The sequence below is a fragment of the Pterocles gutturalis genome, unplaced genomic scaffold (genome assembly GCF_000699245.1).
Source record: "Pterocles gutturalis isolate BGI_N339 unplaced genomic scaffold, ASM69924v1 scaffold14993, whole genome shotgun sequence".
In the NCBI taxonomy this organism is placed as follows: Eukaryota; Metazoa; Chordata; class Aves; order Pterocliformes; family Pteroclidae; genus Pterocles; species Pterocles gutturalis.
Genome location: NW_010123291.1, coordinates 24,432 through 40,220, shown reverse-complemented (window position 1 = coordinate 40,220; position 15,789 = coordinate 24,432). Strand labels below are relative to the sequence as shown.

At 39.4% G+C, this 15,789-nt stretch overlaps 1 protein-coding gene across 1 annotated transcript in view; it reads left to right on the top strand.

Annotated features, from left to right (window-relative positions):
- Positions 1-324: 324 nt before the first annotated feature.
- The window catches only part of LOC104464975 (matrilin-2-like), a gene marked incomplete at its 3' end in the record, with an annotated part of 39,090 nt that continues 23,625 nt past the window's right edge, over positions 325-15,789 (top strand). The window contains 2 exon segments of the mRNA XM_010077858.1: positions 325-391; positions 13,841-14,410. Coding sequence (XP_010076160.1) covers positions 325-391; positions 13,841-14,410 — 637 coding nt within the window.

The following is a 15,789-nucleotide window of genomic DNA, read 5'->3' as shown; positions in this document are numbered from 1 at the left end:
CTATGAACTTCAACTAACAATACTTTAAACAGCATGCAGGGTTTGCTAACTGCTCCTTTATTACGTAGATATCCTTTCTTGAAGGTGTAGGTATTATTCCATGCCAGTGTATCTGCATGTGTGTACGTGACGGAGGGGAGCAGTGCAGCTGGGTGGCTGATGTGGTTACAGGGTATTGTTTTGTGTAGTCAAAGAGCTCATCTCCTTCTCTCCTTCATTGCAGTTTTACATCCTTGACTGTCCCTCTGTTTCCTGAAGATGAGGAAAATGATTGCATACTTCTTTCTGCTCTTTGGACATGCTCTGCTTTCCACTGTCTCTATCATGGCAAAAGATCTCCCTGGAGGGCATTTCACCCGAAGAAGGGACGTTAGCTCACACTCTCTACTAGGTAAGTTACAAAAAAACCTGAACAACACCACCAAGGGCTGTCTCAAATACCAATTATAAAAGGCATGAGAAGCTGTCCAAACCTTGGATGAGTTAGTTTATGATAAAAAACTCTACTCTGCTCTTGTGAGACTCCATCTGGAGTACTGTGTTCAGGTCTGGTGTCCCCAGCACAAGAGCATGGAGCTCTTGGGACAGGTCCCGAGAAGGGCCACAAAGATGATCAGAGGGCTGGAGCACCTCTCCTATGAAGAAAGGTTGAGGGAACTGGGCTTGCTTAGCTTGGAGAAGAGAAGGCTCCGAGGAGACCTCATTGTGGCCTTCCAGTACTTGAAGGGAGCCTATAAACAGGAGGGGGAGCGACTGTTACAGGGGCTGATAGTGATAGGACAAGAGGGAATGGTTTTAAACTAAGAGAGGGGAGATTTAGGTTGGATATTAGGTGGAAATTTTTCACTGTGTGGGTGGTGAGGCAGTGGCCCAGGTTGCCCAGAGAAGCTGTGGATGCCCCATCCTTGGAGGGGTTCAAGGCCAGGCTGGATGGGGCCCTGGGCAGCCTGCTCTAGGGGTTGGCAACCCTGCCCACAGCAGGGGGGTGGAACTAGATGATCTTTAAGGTCCTTTTCAACCCAGGGCATTCTATGGTTCTATGATTCATTCTATGAAAAGGGAGATTACCATTTTGCAAGCAGGAACATGAAAAAGTCTGTTGACCAGTTAGCAGCTGTTGAAAGGTGTTCACTTTTGGAGGACTAGATCTAGTTTATATAAATGATATGAAATAAATACTTGCTACAGGATTGTTGTCTTGGGAAAAAGAGCTTATTTTTCACTGTTTAGAGAAAATACATATTGGTCCATGGAGGTTCTGTCAAAGCTGCCTTTTACCATGCCAGCAAGTTTTAGCTGTCTATATGATATGCTGTGCATGATGATTGAATGGAAATCGGTGGCTATTGAAATGAGGCATGTCAATACGCTACTTGATGTTAATCCCTTCATTTTGTCAGGTTAATTTAATTTATAATGAGTAGCTCATTTTTCCACTTTTGCCAAAAATCCAAGGGCAGAATCTAGCAGTTTTAGCTTGTGGCTGTCATATTTTAAAACATAAGGTTCATCTCTCTCTTGTTGATCATTACCTGTGCGTCATCAAACAGTTTGCTGGTCAGCTTCTTCATCTCCTAACAGCTTATCTGCTAACTAAAAGGTGTCACATTTCTCAGCTTGCCTTTTTCTTCTATGATTTTAAAAATTGCTTTTATAGCCTCTTTTTCTAATTTTAAATAGTGGATAATATAAGAATTATCACACAATATCAATCAAAATGTTGAGATTAAAAGATTTCTTTCTTCTTTCAAAAGCCAAGCAATTGTGATCCCTGCAATTTGCAAAATTCTGGATCTCTGTTCAGTTTGGTGTGTGCAGGATGCAAACAATTCTGGCAGCTCTGGCTGAAAGAACCTCTTCAAGACATTAAATGATGCAAGAAAGTTGGGACTTTCTCTGGTCCAGCCCATAAAATGACGTGGCAGTTTGGAGTCAGACTCCTGGGCCCTGCATTCTGTTACAATAAATTAGGTCACTTGCTTCAAATCCAGCAGCACATATAAACAGTGGCATGGTTAAAACGTGCCTCTCTGTAAAGAACAGAATGTGTGAAATGCATGCCACTCTGCTGGAAAGCCGTAGTGTTCCTTAAATGACATGAGAAAGAATGGGGCCAAACCATGATCTCAGTGACATGAAGTCTTCTGACTTAATAAAATCACTCCAGAATTACAGCAATTTCACAGGGTTCCCATTCTATAGAATATGTATATTATAAATAGTGGTGGCGATGACAGTTGCTGCTGCTGTGGAAAGACTTGGTTGGCAGGCAAAAGTGAGCCATAGAGCTGCAAAGAACCAGCAGATACCTGGAGAAGTAATGAAAGTTTAGGTTGGGTTTTTTTTGGGGGGTGGAGGTTATGTATGTTTTTAGGACTGAAATGAAGGATTATGCTGTGTAAATATTAGTAGCATTAAAATTTTTTTTTTCCTTTTTTCTTCATTTTACCAGTTTTTAAAACAAAAGTGCACTACTGCGCTGTTTAATGGTAAAATGCTAGTAGTGTCCATGTACAGAAGTAAAAGCCCTTGCTCCAGGAAACTGACAACATAAATAAGCAAAATGGAATGGAGAAAAAATCCTGTGGGATTGTGCACATAGAGATAAAACTACTTTGGGATCCAGCTTTAGGGGAATTTAACTTTTTGGCAGCCATGCACTAATACTTCATGGATTTCTTAGTTATCTTGTTAGGGCTAATAACCTGTATGTTTTAACAAAGGTTTCAGAAGGAATGAGCTATGTATTTTCTGTGTTTTTCTTATCCCAGTCTTTCTGCTAAACCTCACTGTGTATTATTTTAATTTGGCAGATCTTAGCATCGCTTATTGTTGTTTAAAATTATTATGGCTATAGCTAATAATTTCCATTAAAGACCTGAAATCTTTTGTGCAAGGATCGATTGGACATAAAGTTTTTGGAACTCTGTGTGGCCCTTGAAAGCCAAACTGTTTTGCAGGTTTTTCTTTCTTTAAACACTGAATGAAACCTCAAAGTATTTCAAACTTGTCAATTGTGCCAATTTAATTAAATTTGTTAACATTTTCTTAAATCTTTCTTGCAGCATATTAGTTGTAGAAGATGTGTAGTTGCTTTAGAGATCAAAAATATGCATGTATTTATCATAATAAAAACATTTTAATTAGATCCTGCAAGATCTTGGGAAATAACAGAGAGAAATAGGATGGTCCATTTGTTTTTCCTGTAGCAGAGGGCGGTTGCCTCTCCCCTTACGTGACGTGAACTAAATTTTGCCTTCTCTTTCCCCTCATCAGTAATTTGACCCTGAGTATTGGATCTTTGGCTTTATCCTGATTCCTTAAAGGAAATTAATCTTTTATTTTAGAATCTTCTCTTTTAAAGTCTCTGATGAGTTTTCACTTAGCTCTCTGACAAAATCATTTTTTTGAGTGCAGCTGCTTTGTTAGATTACACACAGATCGCTGAAACCAGTTTGCCAGCTTAGCATTGCTTTTTTTGGATACTAAAGCAAAACAGTAATGGAAATACACTTGGCTACGGGGTTTTAAAGATAAAATTATGTCTGTTACATTAGCTAATTCCATTCAGATATAACTGAAATGGACTTCTGCACCGAAACAGACTGATGAAGAGCTGTGTCAGTTCTTCAGAGCTGTGATTTCCATGCTGTGGTTTCAAGGCCACAGTCAGAGGTCCACAGCAGCTTTCAGCAGGTTCCATGTTCGGAAGCAACACATACCCAGTCCTTGCAAGATGTAGTTTTTTTGGTGTTTGATGTTGTGGGTTTTTTTGGTGGAGCGGATTTGGGACTTGTATCCTACTGCATTAGAATAATTTATAATAAAAAAAAAAAGGCAAAGCAAAATTTTGAAATTGTGGAAAAACCACAAGTTTTTGTGTTGTTTTTTTTTTTTTCTTGGTGAACTCTTTTTTTGTAAACTGGGCATGTATTTTGTGTCACATGGACACATTTATTTGGAGAGCTCTGAAGTAGATGCATGGGAATAATTTGATAAGCTGCAGAATAATATTCTAAGCAGTAACATTCGTTCTGTTCCTCAGGAATATAAAACATGCACCTACCTGTTTTTGAAAATAACTATTTATGTGAGGAGAAAAACTAATTTAGGGGGCATTCCTTTAGGTACTACATAATACCAGAAGAAAGAAACTACAAGAGATTAACTGATACTGCAAAAAATTGAAACAGAGAGGGGAAAGGAGGCCAAGAAGGAAATGTACTTGGCTCCTGTTCAGTAGAAACTGCTGCTAGACGCAGATGTCCCTGTCTGTGTTAAATTGTATTTTGCAACAAAACATATAATGATGTTTCTCTTGGTTGTATATATATGATTCTACTAATAATATGAAGGGAAGTAATATGAAGTGCACAGAGTGCTCACTAAATTTATGAATCACTCACTACAGTCAGTTAAAATTATTCCAAACATTCTTATGTACAACCCAGTTCTTAAACTTGGGTGTACGTAACTTTAGGGCTCAAGAGCGTTATCAGGTTAACCATTCTGGGTTAAATATTGGTTCTGACTACAGGGTCCTCCAGCTTGCCTTGTCGCCACTGAATGCTGTTTGTTTTATTAGAAGTTATTTTTTCTTCAATTAGAATTGAAGAGAGTCACTCCTGAAGTTTAATTGTCTTGCAGTATTTTCAGTTACAGAATGACTGTAAGTGACAAAACAGAAATGATATCTTATGGATTTATCCAAACTAAGCATTTTCAGCCAAGAAATAGAACCACTAGAAACTGAATAGCAGCTTTTGGGGGTTTGGTATGGAAAGTAGTGTCAAAGAGATCACAAAACTCAACCCTTGTTTTTTGGGAGAATTCAGAAGTTGTTTGGGGTTGGAACTCCATGATCTTTAGGGTCCTTTCCAACCCTAACCATTCTATGATTCTATGATTTCTTAAATTTTAGCTGCAAATCAGAGGGGAAAATATGCGACAAAAGTGAGTCTTGCCCATGATGCTTCTGTGGAGTGCAGATAAGATCTCGGTTTAGTTTTGGTTGGATTCATTGTACATTGATACACTAAGAGCTGTCCAGAGATCTCTAAATACTGCTAATGTGGATTTTCATGGGGTGGTGACTGCTGCAAGCAACTCATTCATGGCCTCAGCATGTGTGTGTATGTGTTATTTCCTCACATGAATGCAACCCTGACAAGTTTTTTTTTATCCTCAGACAAGTAGACTCCTTATAATTGAAATCTGCTTTGCAATTGAAGGCAGAGTTGTGTCATGATAACCACATCGTGTTTGACATACTATGCTGGTATAGTATTTGAGGAGATCACAGCTACTCCAGGCAGTAGACAAAGGTAGGAAGAGATTGCAATTGACATCTTTTGAATTATCACATATTTAGTTAAAATATAAGCAAAATCATTTTATAAGGATACAAGGTAGTCATATACATATCAATTTAGACTCTCTCTAATCAAAACATAAAATTGCCATATAAATACAGATGTGTTCTATTTGGAAAGAGAGAGAGCAAAGCATTTTACAGTCTGTGAAATCACCTGTTTCTTCCTTCTGAGGTGTGTAGGTACATCTTATAATCATTGTGCCTCGAGGTAATATTGGCAATTGCATGCTTTGCTTCCCAGTGGTGATTGTCTCAGTAGCTGAGAAGTCTCCCATGGACTTTATGCCAAGTCTTGAAACGTGAGCTTTCATCTTAATCTCTCAGCGGTCAGCCTCTCCCCTGAAATAGCTGTTGGCCATTATCTACCTGGCCAGGGTCTAAAACAGTAGCAGGAAGGTTGCCCTTGCTCAGACCACTTTGCCCTTTCAGGTTTCTGGTGTTGGTTTGCAGTGGGAAATCCTCCCTCTGCAGCTCTGAGGCTTGGTAGCCTGGCTTGTGCTGAGGCTGTGCCTTCACAGCCCCTAACAGGTGTCCTGGAGTCTGAGAAGGCGAGATCTGAGCAGCGGTCGTATCCCTGCCCAGCCAGCTGTTCCCTGCAGAAGCTGTTATTCCTAAAGAAGGCCCAACTAATGAGCCGTGAGGGCTAGCTGGGACCATGACAGACCCCACAGCTTTGTATCCTGTTCTGAGTACGCTCATCTGCAGCCAATTATCACGGAGATCAGAAAGTTTGGATTTTGGTCTGTGTTAGAGATTTTGAACTACAGAACAACATTATGCTTGCTGACTCTCAGATTTAGTATTCATTATTGATTTTCAAGTCATGTATCAAAATAGCACTCACTTTTAAGCTGCTTAAAGGGCAATACACTAATTAATATTAGATAGGATATAATTCTATTTCTAGCAGTGCAAAAAAATTTCTGTATTTCTTTAATGTGTATTTCCTCAAACTAAGCCATTTCTTTTCCCTTTTTCCTCCTCCTTTGTTCTGTTTTGTTTTCTTATTATAGTTTGCTCTTTTTTTTTTTCATTTTCTCTTTTTCCTTTTCCTTTTTTTTTTTTTTTAAGTGATCTGTAAGTTTTCCACAAGGAGGAAGGAATATCTGATGCTACAGAAAAAACTGAGTCATGTACTAAACTGCAAATGCTCATTGTATTTCTGAAATTGTTTGTTACAACCCCCACAAATTACTGTGAAATACCGTTTCTGTTTGAAAAACAGTTTGCCTTAACAATAATTCACTGAGTAAAATCACAAATTCCATTTTTATGTGCATATATTCTCAACAAGCTCAAAGCCTCCTCTGTGTATTTTGTCTTGAAGGAAGATCAGACCAAAAGAAAGAGCAATGGGTGTTCAGAAGTGTGGTGGCTTTGGGCTTCATTGTGAGTACTTTAGCTTAGTAATTTAAAAAGCACATATATACAAACCTAACTTGAAAATCCTGGAAGCATCATTTGCATAACCGAAGGCATGGCTCATTTTATAGGCGTGAGTGGGCAATCAGACACTACTGTGAATTAAGAGGGACATGCTCTTTAGATTGCTTTGGAAGCCAGAAGAGGTTTATTTAAGTGCTGCTGAAGTGGTAGGACTTATGGTTTGCCCATAGGCATGATGTCCCATGCGTTTTTGGGAGCAAGGTGAAATGGTATACGGCACTATCCCGTGATGCTGTTTCTGAAACTATTCTGGAAAAGAGTCTAATACTTAGACTGTTACCAATGGATAGAAATATGTGGTTTCAGGTCAGCTGATCAATGAGTAATGTTGAGGTTGCTAACAGCTTTCCCCGTAAACAAAGACGTGGATGGCTTTGAAAAATAGTACGGATAGGAGTTTTTAAAACGTTAAGCCAATGTCCTGAAAGCAGAACAGCACAAACTGATTAAGGTCACATTTTTTCACTAAATCTTGTACACTACTACTAACGGCTATTAACTTTTTCCCTCTGTTCCTTCTCTAATGATTTCTGTGTCCTTCCAGTGGTGCCCCGGGTAGCTCAGGAAAGACAGGAATTTCAGATCTTCAAGGAGAAGGATATAAAGATCATCTTCTCCCACGCAAACACCTTTTTTTTGTTGTTGGTTGTGATTTGCTGTTTTACAGATGTGTGCAGGAAAAGGCAGAGTCACAGGCAAAGTAAATGCCTCCAGGCTGTCTGTGGGAACTGGATTCAAAGTAGCATTAACGGTGTGTACTGTAAGGCTTCTCCATTATGGTTCAGAAAAGGAATTTGCCCCCTTTCTCGTGGGTGTGAGCTGCGCTCAACTGAGAGCATGTCACATTTTTTTCTGTTAGGACGCGGTGGGTAGATGTTGATGCTGCTGGGGCTGGCGTGGGGATATCGGGATGCTTCATCCCTCTGTCTAGATGTTGCCCTGCCTGCAAGGGAAAGCAGCTCACTCGCTGGTCCTCCTGACCATGAAAGAAGGTTTGACTCCTGGCAAGAAACCCAACAGTTTCCATCTCAGAACAGCTGAAATATTCAAAAAGAACTAAGAAGCTTGAGAGTATCCCTACACCATACTTCGGCTTCATGCCAGAGACAGCACCAGTCTCAGTAAAGAAATGGAGAAATACCAGGAGTCAGTTTTGGAACTACGGAATTAGAGAGACTTTATATTAATAATGACATTGTTATTTTTTAAAGGATGGCAGAGAAGGAATAGAAATAGCAAGGTGAAATGAGAAGAAGGTAACGGACCCTCCTGCAGTGACTGATAATGAAGCATTTGCATGTAGAAGGAAATGGAAATCTGTGGACAAAAGCCTCCTGCTGTACAGTTCTTCGAGAAATTTTGGAAGTTCATAAAAGATTTTGTCATATGCAATAAAGAAATGTCTGGAGGCTGTGTTGCATTTAGCGAGTGTTCCCAGATGAAGAAATTTGTAAGGAGGAATGGGTGAGCTGCCAAACTCATAAATGAATGTTTGGGTTAGGGCCAGAGGCCTGTGAGTCTGGGGAGAGGCTCAGGGTAAGAATGGGGCCTGGGAGTATGGGGGCAGGTCTTGGACCCAGAGTGTGTTCCAGAGCTGGGAAGAGGAGGAGTCACCTGCAGAACCATGTGCAGCACATATGCCTGCCAGGAAGGGGGTACTGAACCATTTCTGACGTTTCCTTCATGAACTAAGTATGATTATATCTGAAATGCACCATACCATCCTTTGCCCTTCTTTGAATTAAAATGGGAAAAAAATAAAAGGAGTGGAAGCTAACTTGCACAAAATGTTGCACTAGAGCCAAGATGTGCTTGGAATTACTGCTGTTCATTTACTCTTGGCAACAACCACAAAATGTGTTTTTCGAACAGGAACAACGTTACATTAACTGCTATGTACTTCATGCTTGATCTTTGCAAATGAAGCTATTGCGGTTTCCTAAGAAGGTGTATGTAGGTAATACAGAGATAGGTCTTTCTTCCCATCCAAGTATTTTGCTCTTGGCATATTTATCAGTGAATTGCAAATTTGAATGTTCTTTACTTGTATGATTGTATGGCAAGAAGATTAAACCTTCTTGATGAACTAAGACCTTTTGGAATATCTGAGAACCTGTCAAACCCAGTCTTTCTGGCTGGATATTTAGCTAGGGAAAATCAGAAGTCTAGACTTTAAGAATAAATATTTGACATCCAGCAAGTTCATACATTTTGACACAAATTTGGTAGGAGTTATACCGAGCCTTATAAAGAAAGAAGTTATAAAGAGAAGAGAAGCAAGTAAGGTTGAGTGCTAGAGGGAAAATGAAATAATAAAATGACGAAGAAAGAAGAGAATTTCGGAAGGAGTTTTATAATGTCCTGGCTGGGAGAATAGTATTTAATTCTGAATGAAGACTTTTGTTCTGTTACTCAAAGATAAAATCTAAAAATAAACCTGATGTTTTTGCTGGCAGTGTCGCAGGACATGTAATTTTTTTGTATATACGTTACTATGGAGTGAGCTAAGCAACACAGTATATTGAGTCTTAAAATTGCCATTAATGCATTGCCTCCTCAGGCAATTTTTTTTCTGTGATCTGTTTTTTTTTTCTCATCCTTCCTTTTTGCTTAAATTGCCTTACTCTGTAACAAACATCCTCATGGAACTAATATTTACTTGTCATGCATTACTATTTCCATGTCTTAACTTTGCTGTAGTATTTACCAAATTGAGATAAACTCCTTCTGCATACAGCAATAGCCTTCTTTGACATTTACCCATTCTCATGTGTTAGGATAAAGACCTACATAACCAAATAAGTAATATCCAGATTAAAAAAAAAAAGTGTTAAGGAATCATAAATATGTAGGGCAACCGTAGAAAATAAATAACTAATTTTTAAACAATCAGTCTTTTCAAGGGAGCTGGCTTGCAAAAGCTTTTGAAAAATCACCACCTAAAACTTGGGTCCTTTGAATGTGTTCAGTTGGAATATCCAAAAATGGAAATGTCTGAGGAAATCAAACAGTGCCAGGGGACATTCTTGGGCACTGGGACTCCACCGTTATTGTTGCTGTTAAATTGCTGGAGCTGTCTCTGGCCCACAGTGATTAGCACTCCCAGAGCAGTCCCTGTGCATGGTTCAGAGGCTACAGGGGGGACAGGGATTATTCCCAGTAGGCAGTTTGCATACAGCCACTCTATTTTAGGGGGAAGGTGAGTTTAATCCTGTGGATGCAGGCCAGTTGGCCTCTGAGCTTAGCTTTTATCTTAGACTGCTCCCTGGCACTGAGACCAGCGGATAGGATGCCCTGCGTCTGTAGCACTGAATACCCTGAGCTCACAGAGCAGTTGCATCCACATTGCTTATTAGGATGGGTCCCAGGCTCGTGCTACTTCCCATATCATGCCAGAGGATTGTTTGAAAAAATGTTAATTGTCCTAGGACAAACAATACCAGGAACTGTTCTAGTGATATAACAGCCTAGAAGAGTCAACTCCAGTGCCCAGGAAAACTCCCTGGTGCTGCTGCAGTTATATTAAGGCAGTGTGGCATTCGTTAGAAATAAGCTGAGAGGGTACAAACACACTCTCAGGCAGAGACCCTGAGTGGGTGAGCAAAGTCAAAGCAATGTGAGCTTTGTCAAAGACAAAGTAGGGGTTCAGGCCTGAGCTTAATGAGTAGAAGGAAACCTGCAGGGATCAGAGCAAATAATTTAACAGAATTTTGAGCTTTAGAGGAAATTAAGATGCTCAGTGTGGAATATTCCTTTAAGCCTTTTGTTTTATATATCTCTTGGTAGTTAGATCCCAGCTGTGTTCTTCCAAGTAGAACTGAAATTTCCTTGCACTGTTAATTTTGCAAAGGCAACATCAGTGTAACAGTCATTTACAGACAAACTGGATATTGAGTGGAGGAGGAGAATGTATTTCCTATGACTTGACCTTTCCTTCCCCTGCCTTGTCTGTCCTTGTCTTGATGCTCCTGGCCTTGCCTTTGGATAATACAACTCACACTGAGGTTTTTTTTAACTTTTGTGCTGGCAATAAAAAAATACTGCTGACTTAGAAGCAGGTTTATGGATGAGTAGCTCTTTTCAATGGATATGTCACTTTTCATAAGAAGAGTGGAAAGGAATTGCTTTTGGGTACAAGGACATTTGCCAAAGTTGTGAGAAAGTTCCCTGTCTAAAATGGTAGCAGGAAGAGGTTATAGTTTACAGGGCAAGTGCAAAAGCATGCCACTGCTAAAAAGGTATTGCTGAAGGTTTATCTGAGGGGATGATTGTTCAGATCTGTTAGTCATTACTGATTGCCACTCCTCAAAATACCATCCAGCTGGAATGTTGCTTATTTTTCATGGAGCCCATCTCAGTTTAATCAACTTTAATAATAGCAAGATTATTAAAAATTCCCACCAAGTCTGAAGACAAAGATTTTAAATACACTTTCATTTGGAAATGTTTGGTATTTCTATAGATAGAATTTTGCTAGTGAAAGTAGTTTTGAAAGATACTGTATTACGTTCAGATTGGGCTAAATTACTTAAGAAATATCTATCAATGGGGTGTGCTTCTACCACTAATGCTGTCCAGGTTTTTTCCTGCCAAGATTCATGCCTGACTTCAAAATAAATAACTGAGTCTCTTTAGACTGGCATCCAAATGTTTATATTCAAATTAAAAGGATTCAGCACTGTGGCTCTAATTTTGGCTTGTTTTAAGAGAAATAAAATAGCAGTCATTTTACCCTTCTCCCTTCTCAGTCCTTCCTCTCATATACACACACATACTCTTAGCATTTTTTCTGCAATTGTCTTTCCCCTTGCTCTGCTCCCACAAATCATATCTTAGTGTTACCTTTGTATTACAAACATTCTGGAATGTTTCATGTTATATTAGTAAAAATAATTAATAATTAGATACACCACTAAGATAATAAGATGGAAAATAGTTAATATATCAGGATATCTGTATCCCATTAGAACTGGAATTTTGTTTCTGTTCGATTTGGCTTGCATTCAACATCCTCTATTTTGCAAGAATGAGCAACCCGAACATATTCCTACGCTTATGAATAAAGCCATACTGTAGACTGCGCATGAATAAACCCAGGCAGTCATTTTTATTGTCGTCAAAGAGCATTTTGATTCTATGCCCACAAATGTTCTTGGTCATCTATGAAAGAGGCTTCTGAGTTCACAAGGGAAAGCAGGCATCTCACCCCTCGCCATGGCAGAAGTACATGATCAGCATTCATCAGCAGCCACAAGTGAACTCATGGAAAGGCTTGTCTGCAGACAGATGTTTTTCCAGTTGAGTCTTTGATTGGCCCACTTGTACTTGTGCAGTATGACATGACCTTTAATTATACAGTCCAATACTACTTTTCCACCAGGCATTTGCCTCATTCAGTGCACAGGATGGATGAGAGTGCATGGGGAATTGAATTGGGTTGGGCAATAAGCGAAATTATTGATTAGGGGTATCTCCACTTAGTAAAATGAGGATGCTACTGAAGTTTGATGGGCATTCTTGCCACCTTTAATCTTTCAAGACAGGCAGACAAATGGGCAATTAGCTACCTCAGAGGTTTATTCATAGCCCCAGGAATCTAAGAACATGAGCAGACACACTGATTGTCTATCTAAGGTCTATCTAACCCCATATTCTATCTCTAACAGCAGTCAAAAGAGGATGCATATGAAAATTCCCCCAACTGCCATGCTTTTGTGTCTCAGGGATTTCCTAATCTGGAGAGGTCTTTAATGTAAATATTAAACTTCAGTTGATTTATCTTCACCAGCATCCCATTAAGCCCTTTAAAGTCCTTTTAATCTTTTGCCGTATGCTGCCTTCTGTGGCAAGGCTCGTGGCTCACCTCCCCCTGCTTGCCTTAAGCCTGCCATGTGCTGGCTTTCTGTGAGTGGTCGGTTCCTATCCATTCTCGTGCAACTCATGCATATGTCTCATATTCTTTCAAAAAAGATGGATGCTAAGCAGAAGCCAGAGGATGTATCCAGGATCCCAGCAATCTTGTAGCATGTCCAGAAGGTACCCAGCCTTCACTTCTGCTGTTCATGATAGCTTAGCCTGTCCGCCTGTGCAATTGTCAGATATAGACAGACCCTGTGGTATTTCTGCTTCAGTGGTTCTTGGGAGAAAAGACTGCTGGTGACTGAAATAGAATATTTCAGGAAGTGTATGAGTGGCCTTTTGGCCAGGTTGCGTGCCACTGTAGACAACAGGATTTTCTCTTTGATGCAGCCACAGAATTTCTGTATGATTCTGAGTTTGTCCAATAGAAGAGACGTCTCCCAGGTGGCCGTTAATTATGTGTTCGGAATTATGGGGTTTGATTTGCAGAAGTGCTGAGCACTCACAGCTGCAGTTGATGTCACTGAGAACTGTACATTGTGCATGCAAAGTGCTGCTTGATGCCAAGTTCCCTGAAAAATCAGTCCTTTCACATCTTGTATCGGTCACTGCAATTAATAGATGCTTTTGGCCTGAATTTCTTTGTGTTCTGTTATCCCTGTTCGTAATGGAGGACTGATACCACCCTGCCTCACTGGACTGTTAGATTTCTAAATTCTCAGGCACTACCATAAAAAGCATCCCAGTGCATCCCACTTAAATAGTAACTACGTCATTCAGAGGGTGTCTCCATCCTACGTGGGGTATGAGGTCAAAATCTCAACAACAGTGACAGAACAGGGTATGGCACAAGTATCTACCCATTCCACTGCGATTAGCCGTTCTGGACACTGATCACTAAAAAAAAAAAAAACCAAAACAAAACAAAATATATATATACACACACACTGATCACATAACAGGGAGCTTTTGTTAATTACTGGAGGCCAAATTTATATTGTCCAAGTAGCCTTAGTTCTGGCATCTCCCGTTTTTCCTGTATTTTCCCCGCACTAGTCAGGGTGTTTGCTTAGACAGCATGTTTGAGACCTCAGGTCAACCTGAACTGAATTGCATTTTGAAATTCTTGTAAAGTATTTTTATTTGTATTTTGCCTTCCAGAAAATACTTGCAACAACAAACGTCTGGACCTTGTCTTCATCATTGACAGCTCTCGCAGTGTACGTCCCTATGACTTTGAAAAAGTGAAGGAGTTCATTTTAACCATCTTGCAGTTTCTGGACATCAGTCCCGATGCCACCCGAGTAGGTCTGATTCAGTATGGCAGCACAGTCAAACACGAGTTTTCGCTGAAGACATTCAGGAGGAAGCAGGATATTGAAAGAGCAGTGAAGAGGATGATGCACCTGGCAACCGGCACCATGACTGGGCTGGCTATTCAGTATGCAGTCAACATTGCATTTTCAGAGTCAGAAGGAGCTCGACCTCTGAAGCAGAATGTGCCCCGAATTATCATGATAGTGACAGATGGGAGACCTCAGGATCCAGTGGCAGAGATGGCTGCTAAAGCTCGTAACTCGGGTATCTTGATTTTTGCCATTGGAGTGGGAAGAGTAGATATGAACACGCTGAAGTCCATTGGGAGTGAGCCGCATGAAGAGCATGTGTTTCTGGTTGCTAATTTCAGTCAGATTGAAACACTGACATCTGCCTTCCAGACTAAACTTTGTGGTAAGATTTTTATCTACAGATTTGAATGCATAGATGAAAGTAAAACATAGAAAAAAAATATGCATTATCGTTAATTTTTTTTACATGGAACCTTATCCGTTTGAACATATACATTGCAAAAAGGGAGACAAGCCGGACAGCATTCAGAACAGCAGTCATACGTATGTGCAAAAACTAATTCTACTCCTAAGTGCCATAAAATGTGGTCTAATTCCTCGTAGTCATAGGCAGTGAGGAAAACACACATATCATGATTTTCCTATTCATTGCATAATAGCAATAAACTTACAACCTTCTGCTATTTGAATATAAGTTGTTTCATCTATTGATATTAAATGTCATCTCCCTTAGTACTGAAACTTCAAACTGATATATAGTCTTGGTTATTTAAAAAACTTTGTGGAGTTCATGGATTCCTCTTCCAAAGCTTACATATTAATTCTATGCAAATAATTATATTTGTGTATGACTTGTGATTGAAAGTGAGACACAGAGACATGGTGGTTTATTCCATCCATTTTAAATACTGAAAGTTAGGAAAAGCCATTACAGTGATATTATTAATTCATACAATAAAGTAAATAATATTTTAATAGCTGTTAATTTACAACAGAGAAATTGCTTCCATCTGCAATTCCCTGATAAGAAATTACCTTTTACAAATATTGTCATGCATATCATTAATTTTGTTCCAATATGTGTACTAAATATATATTTTTTTTTTCTGAGATAAATATGAAAGATCTTCATACAGATTTGGCATTAAACTGAGGCATTTTCAGCAGAGTCCAGAAAAAGAATACATGGTGAGATTGAATGCTCACTCATCTATAGGGATGCTTTTGCCAGAAAAGAACTAGTGCTTAATGTCAGGATAGTCTGGAGAATTTTCCTTACTTGGTCTTTTCCAAAATTGTTTCAAAGAGCAAGAGGGCTCCAGCTGAACTGCATCAGCACAAAACACCATCATTGACTTTCATCAGATAATAGAATTTTTTCCTGTTTCTTCCTTGCCTTATTACTAGCTGGCGTAGTAAGATACATTTAAAAACCAAAAAAGAGTAAACTAAACATGGAATGAGAGTTTACTTGGAATGAACAGTAAATGCTACAACCCTTCATCTTTACGGGAGTTTTTTAATTGCATTTTAGAAACAAATCCAGTACAAATACCACTTACTCATTTTTTTCTGACTAGGCAATGTCCAGTAAATGTATTAGAGTTTTATAGCTCATTTTTAATCCAAATACACATGATCCTCAATAAAACCACCCTCCCTGCAGATGGAAGAGTATGGAGGTGACAATTTGCTGCCTCCTTTTCTCAGGGAGTGCCTCCACAACATTTGCTGTGTCAGGAATTAAAGGTGAGATCCAGA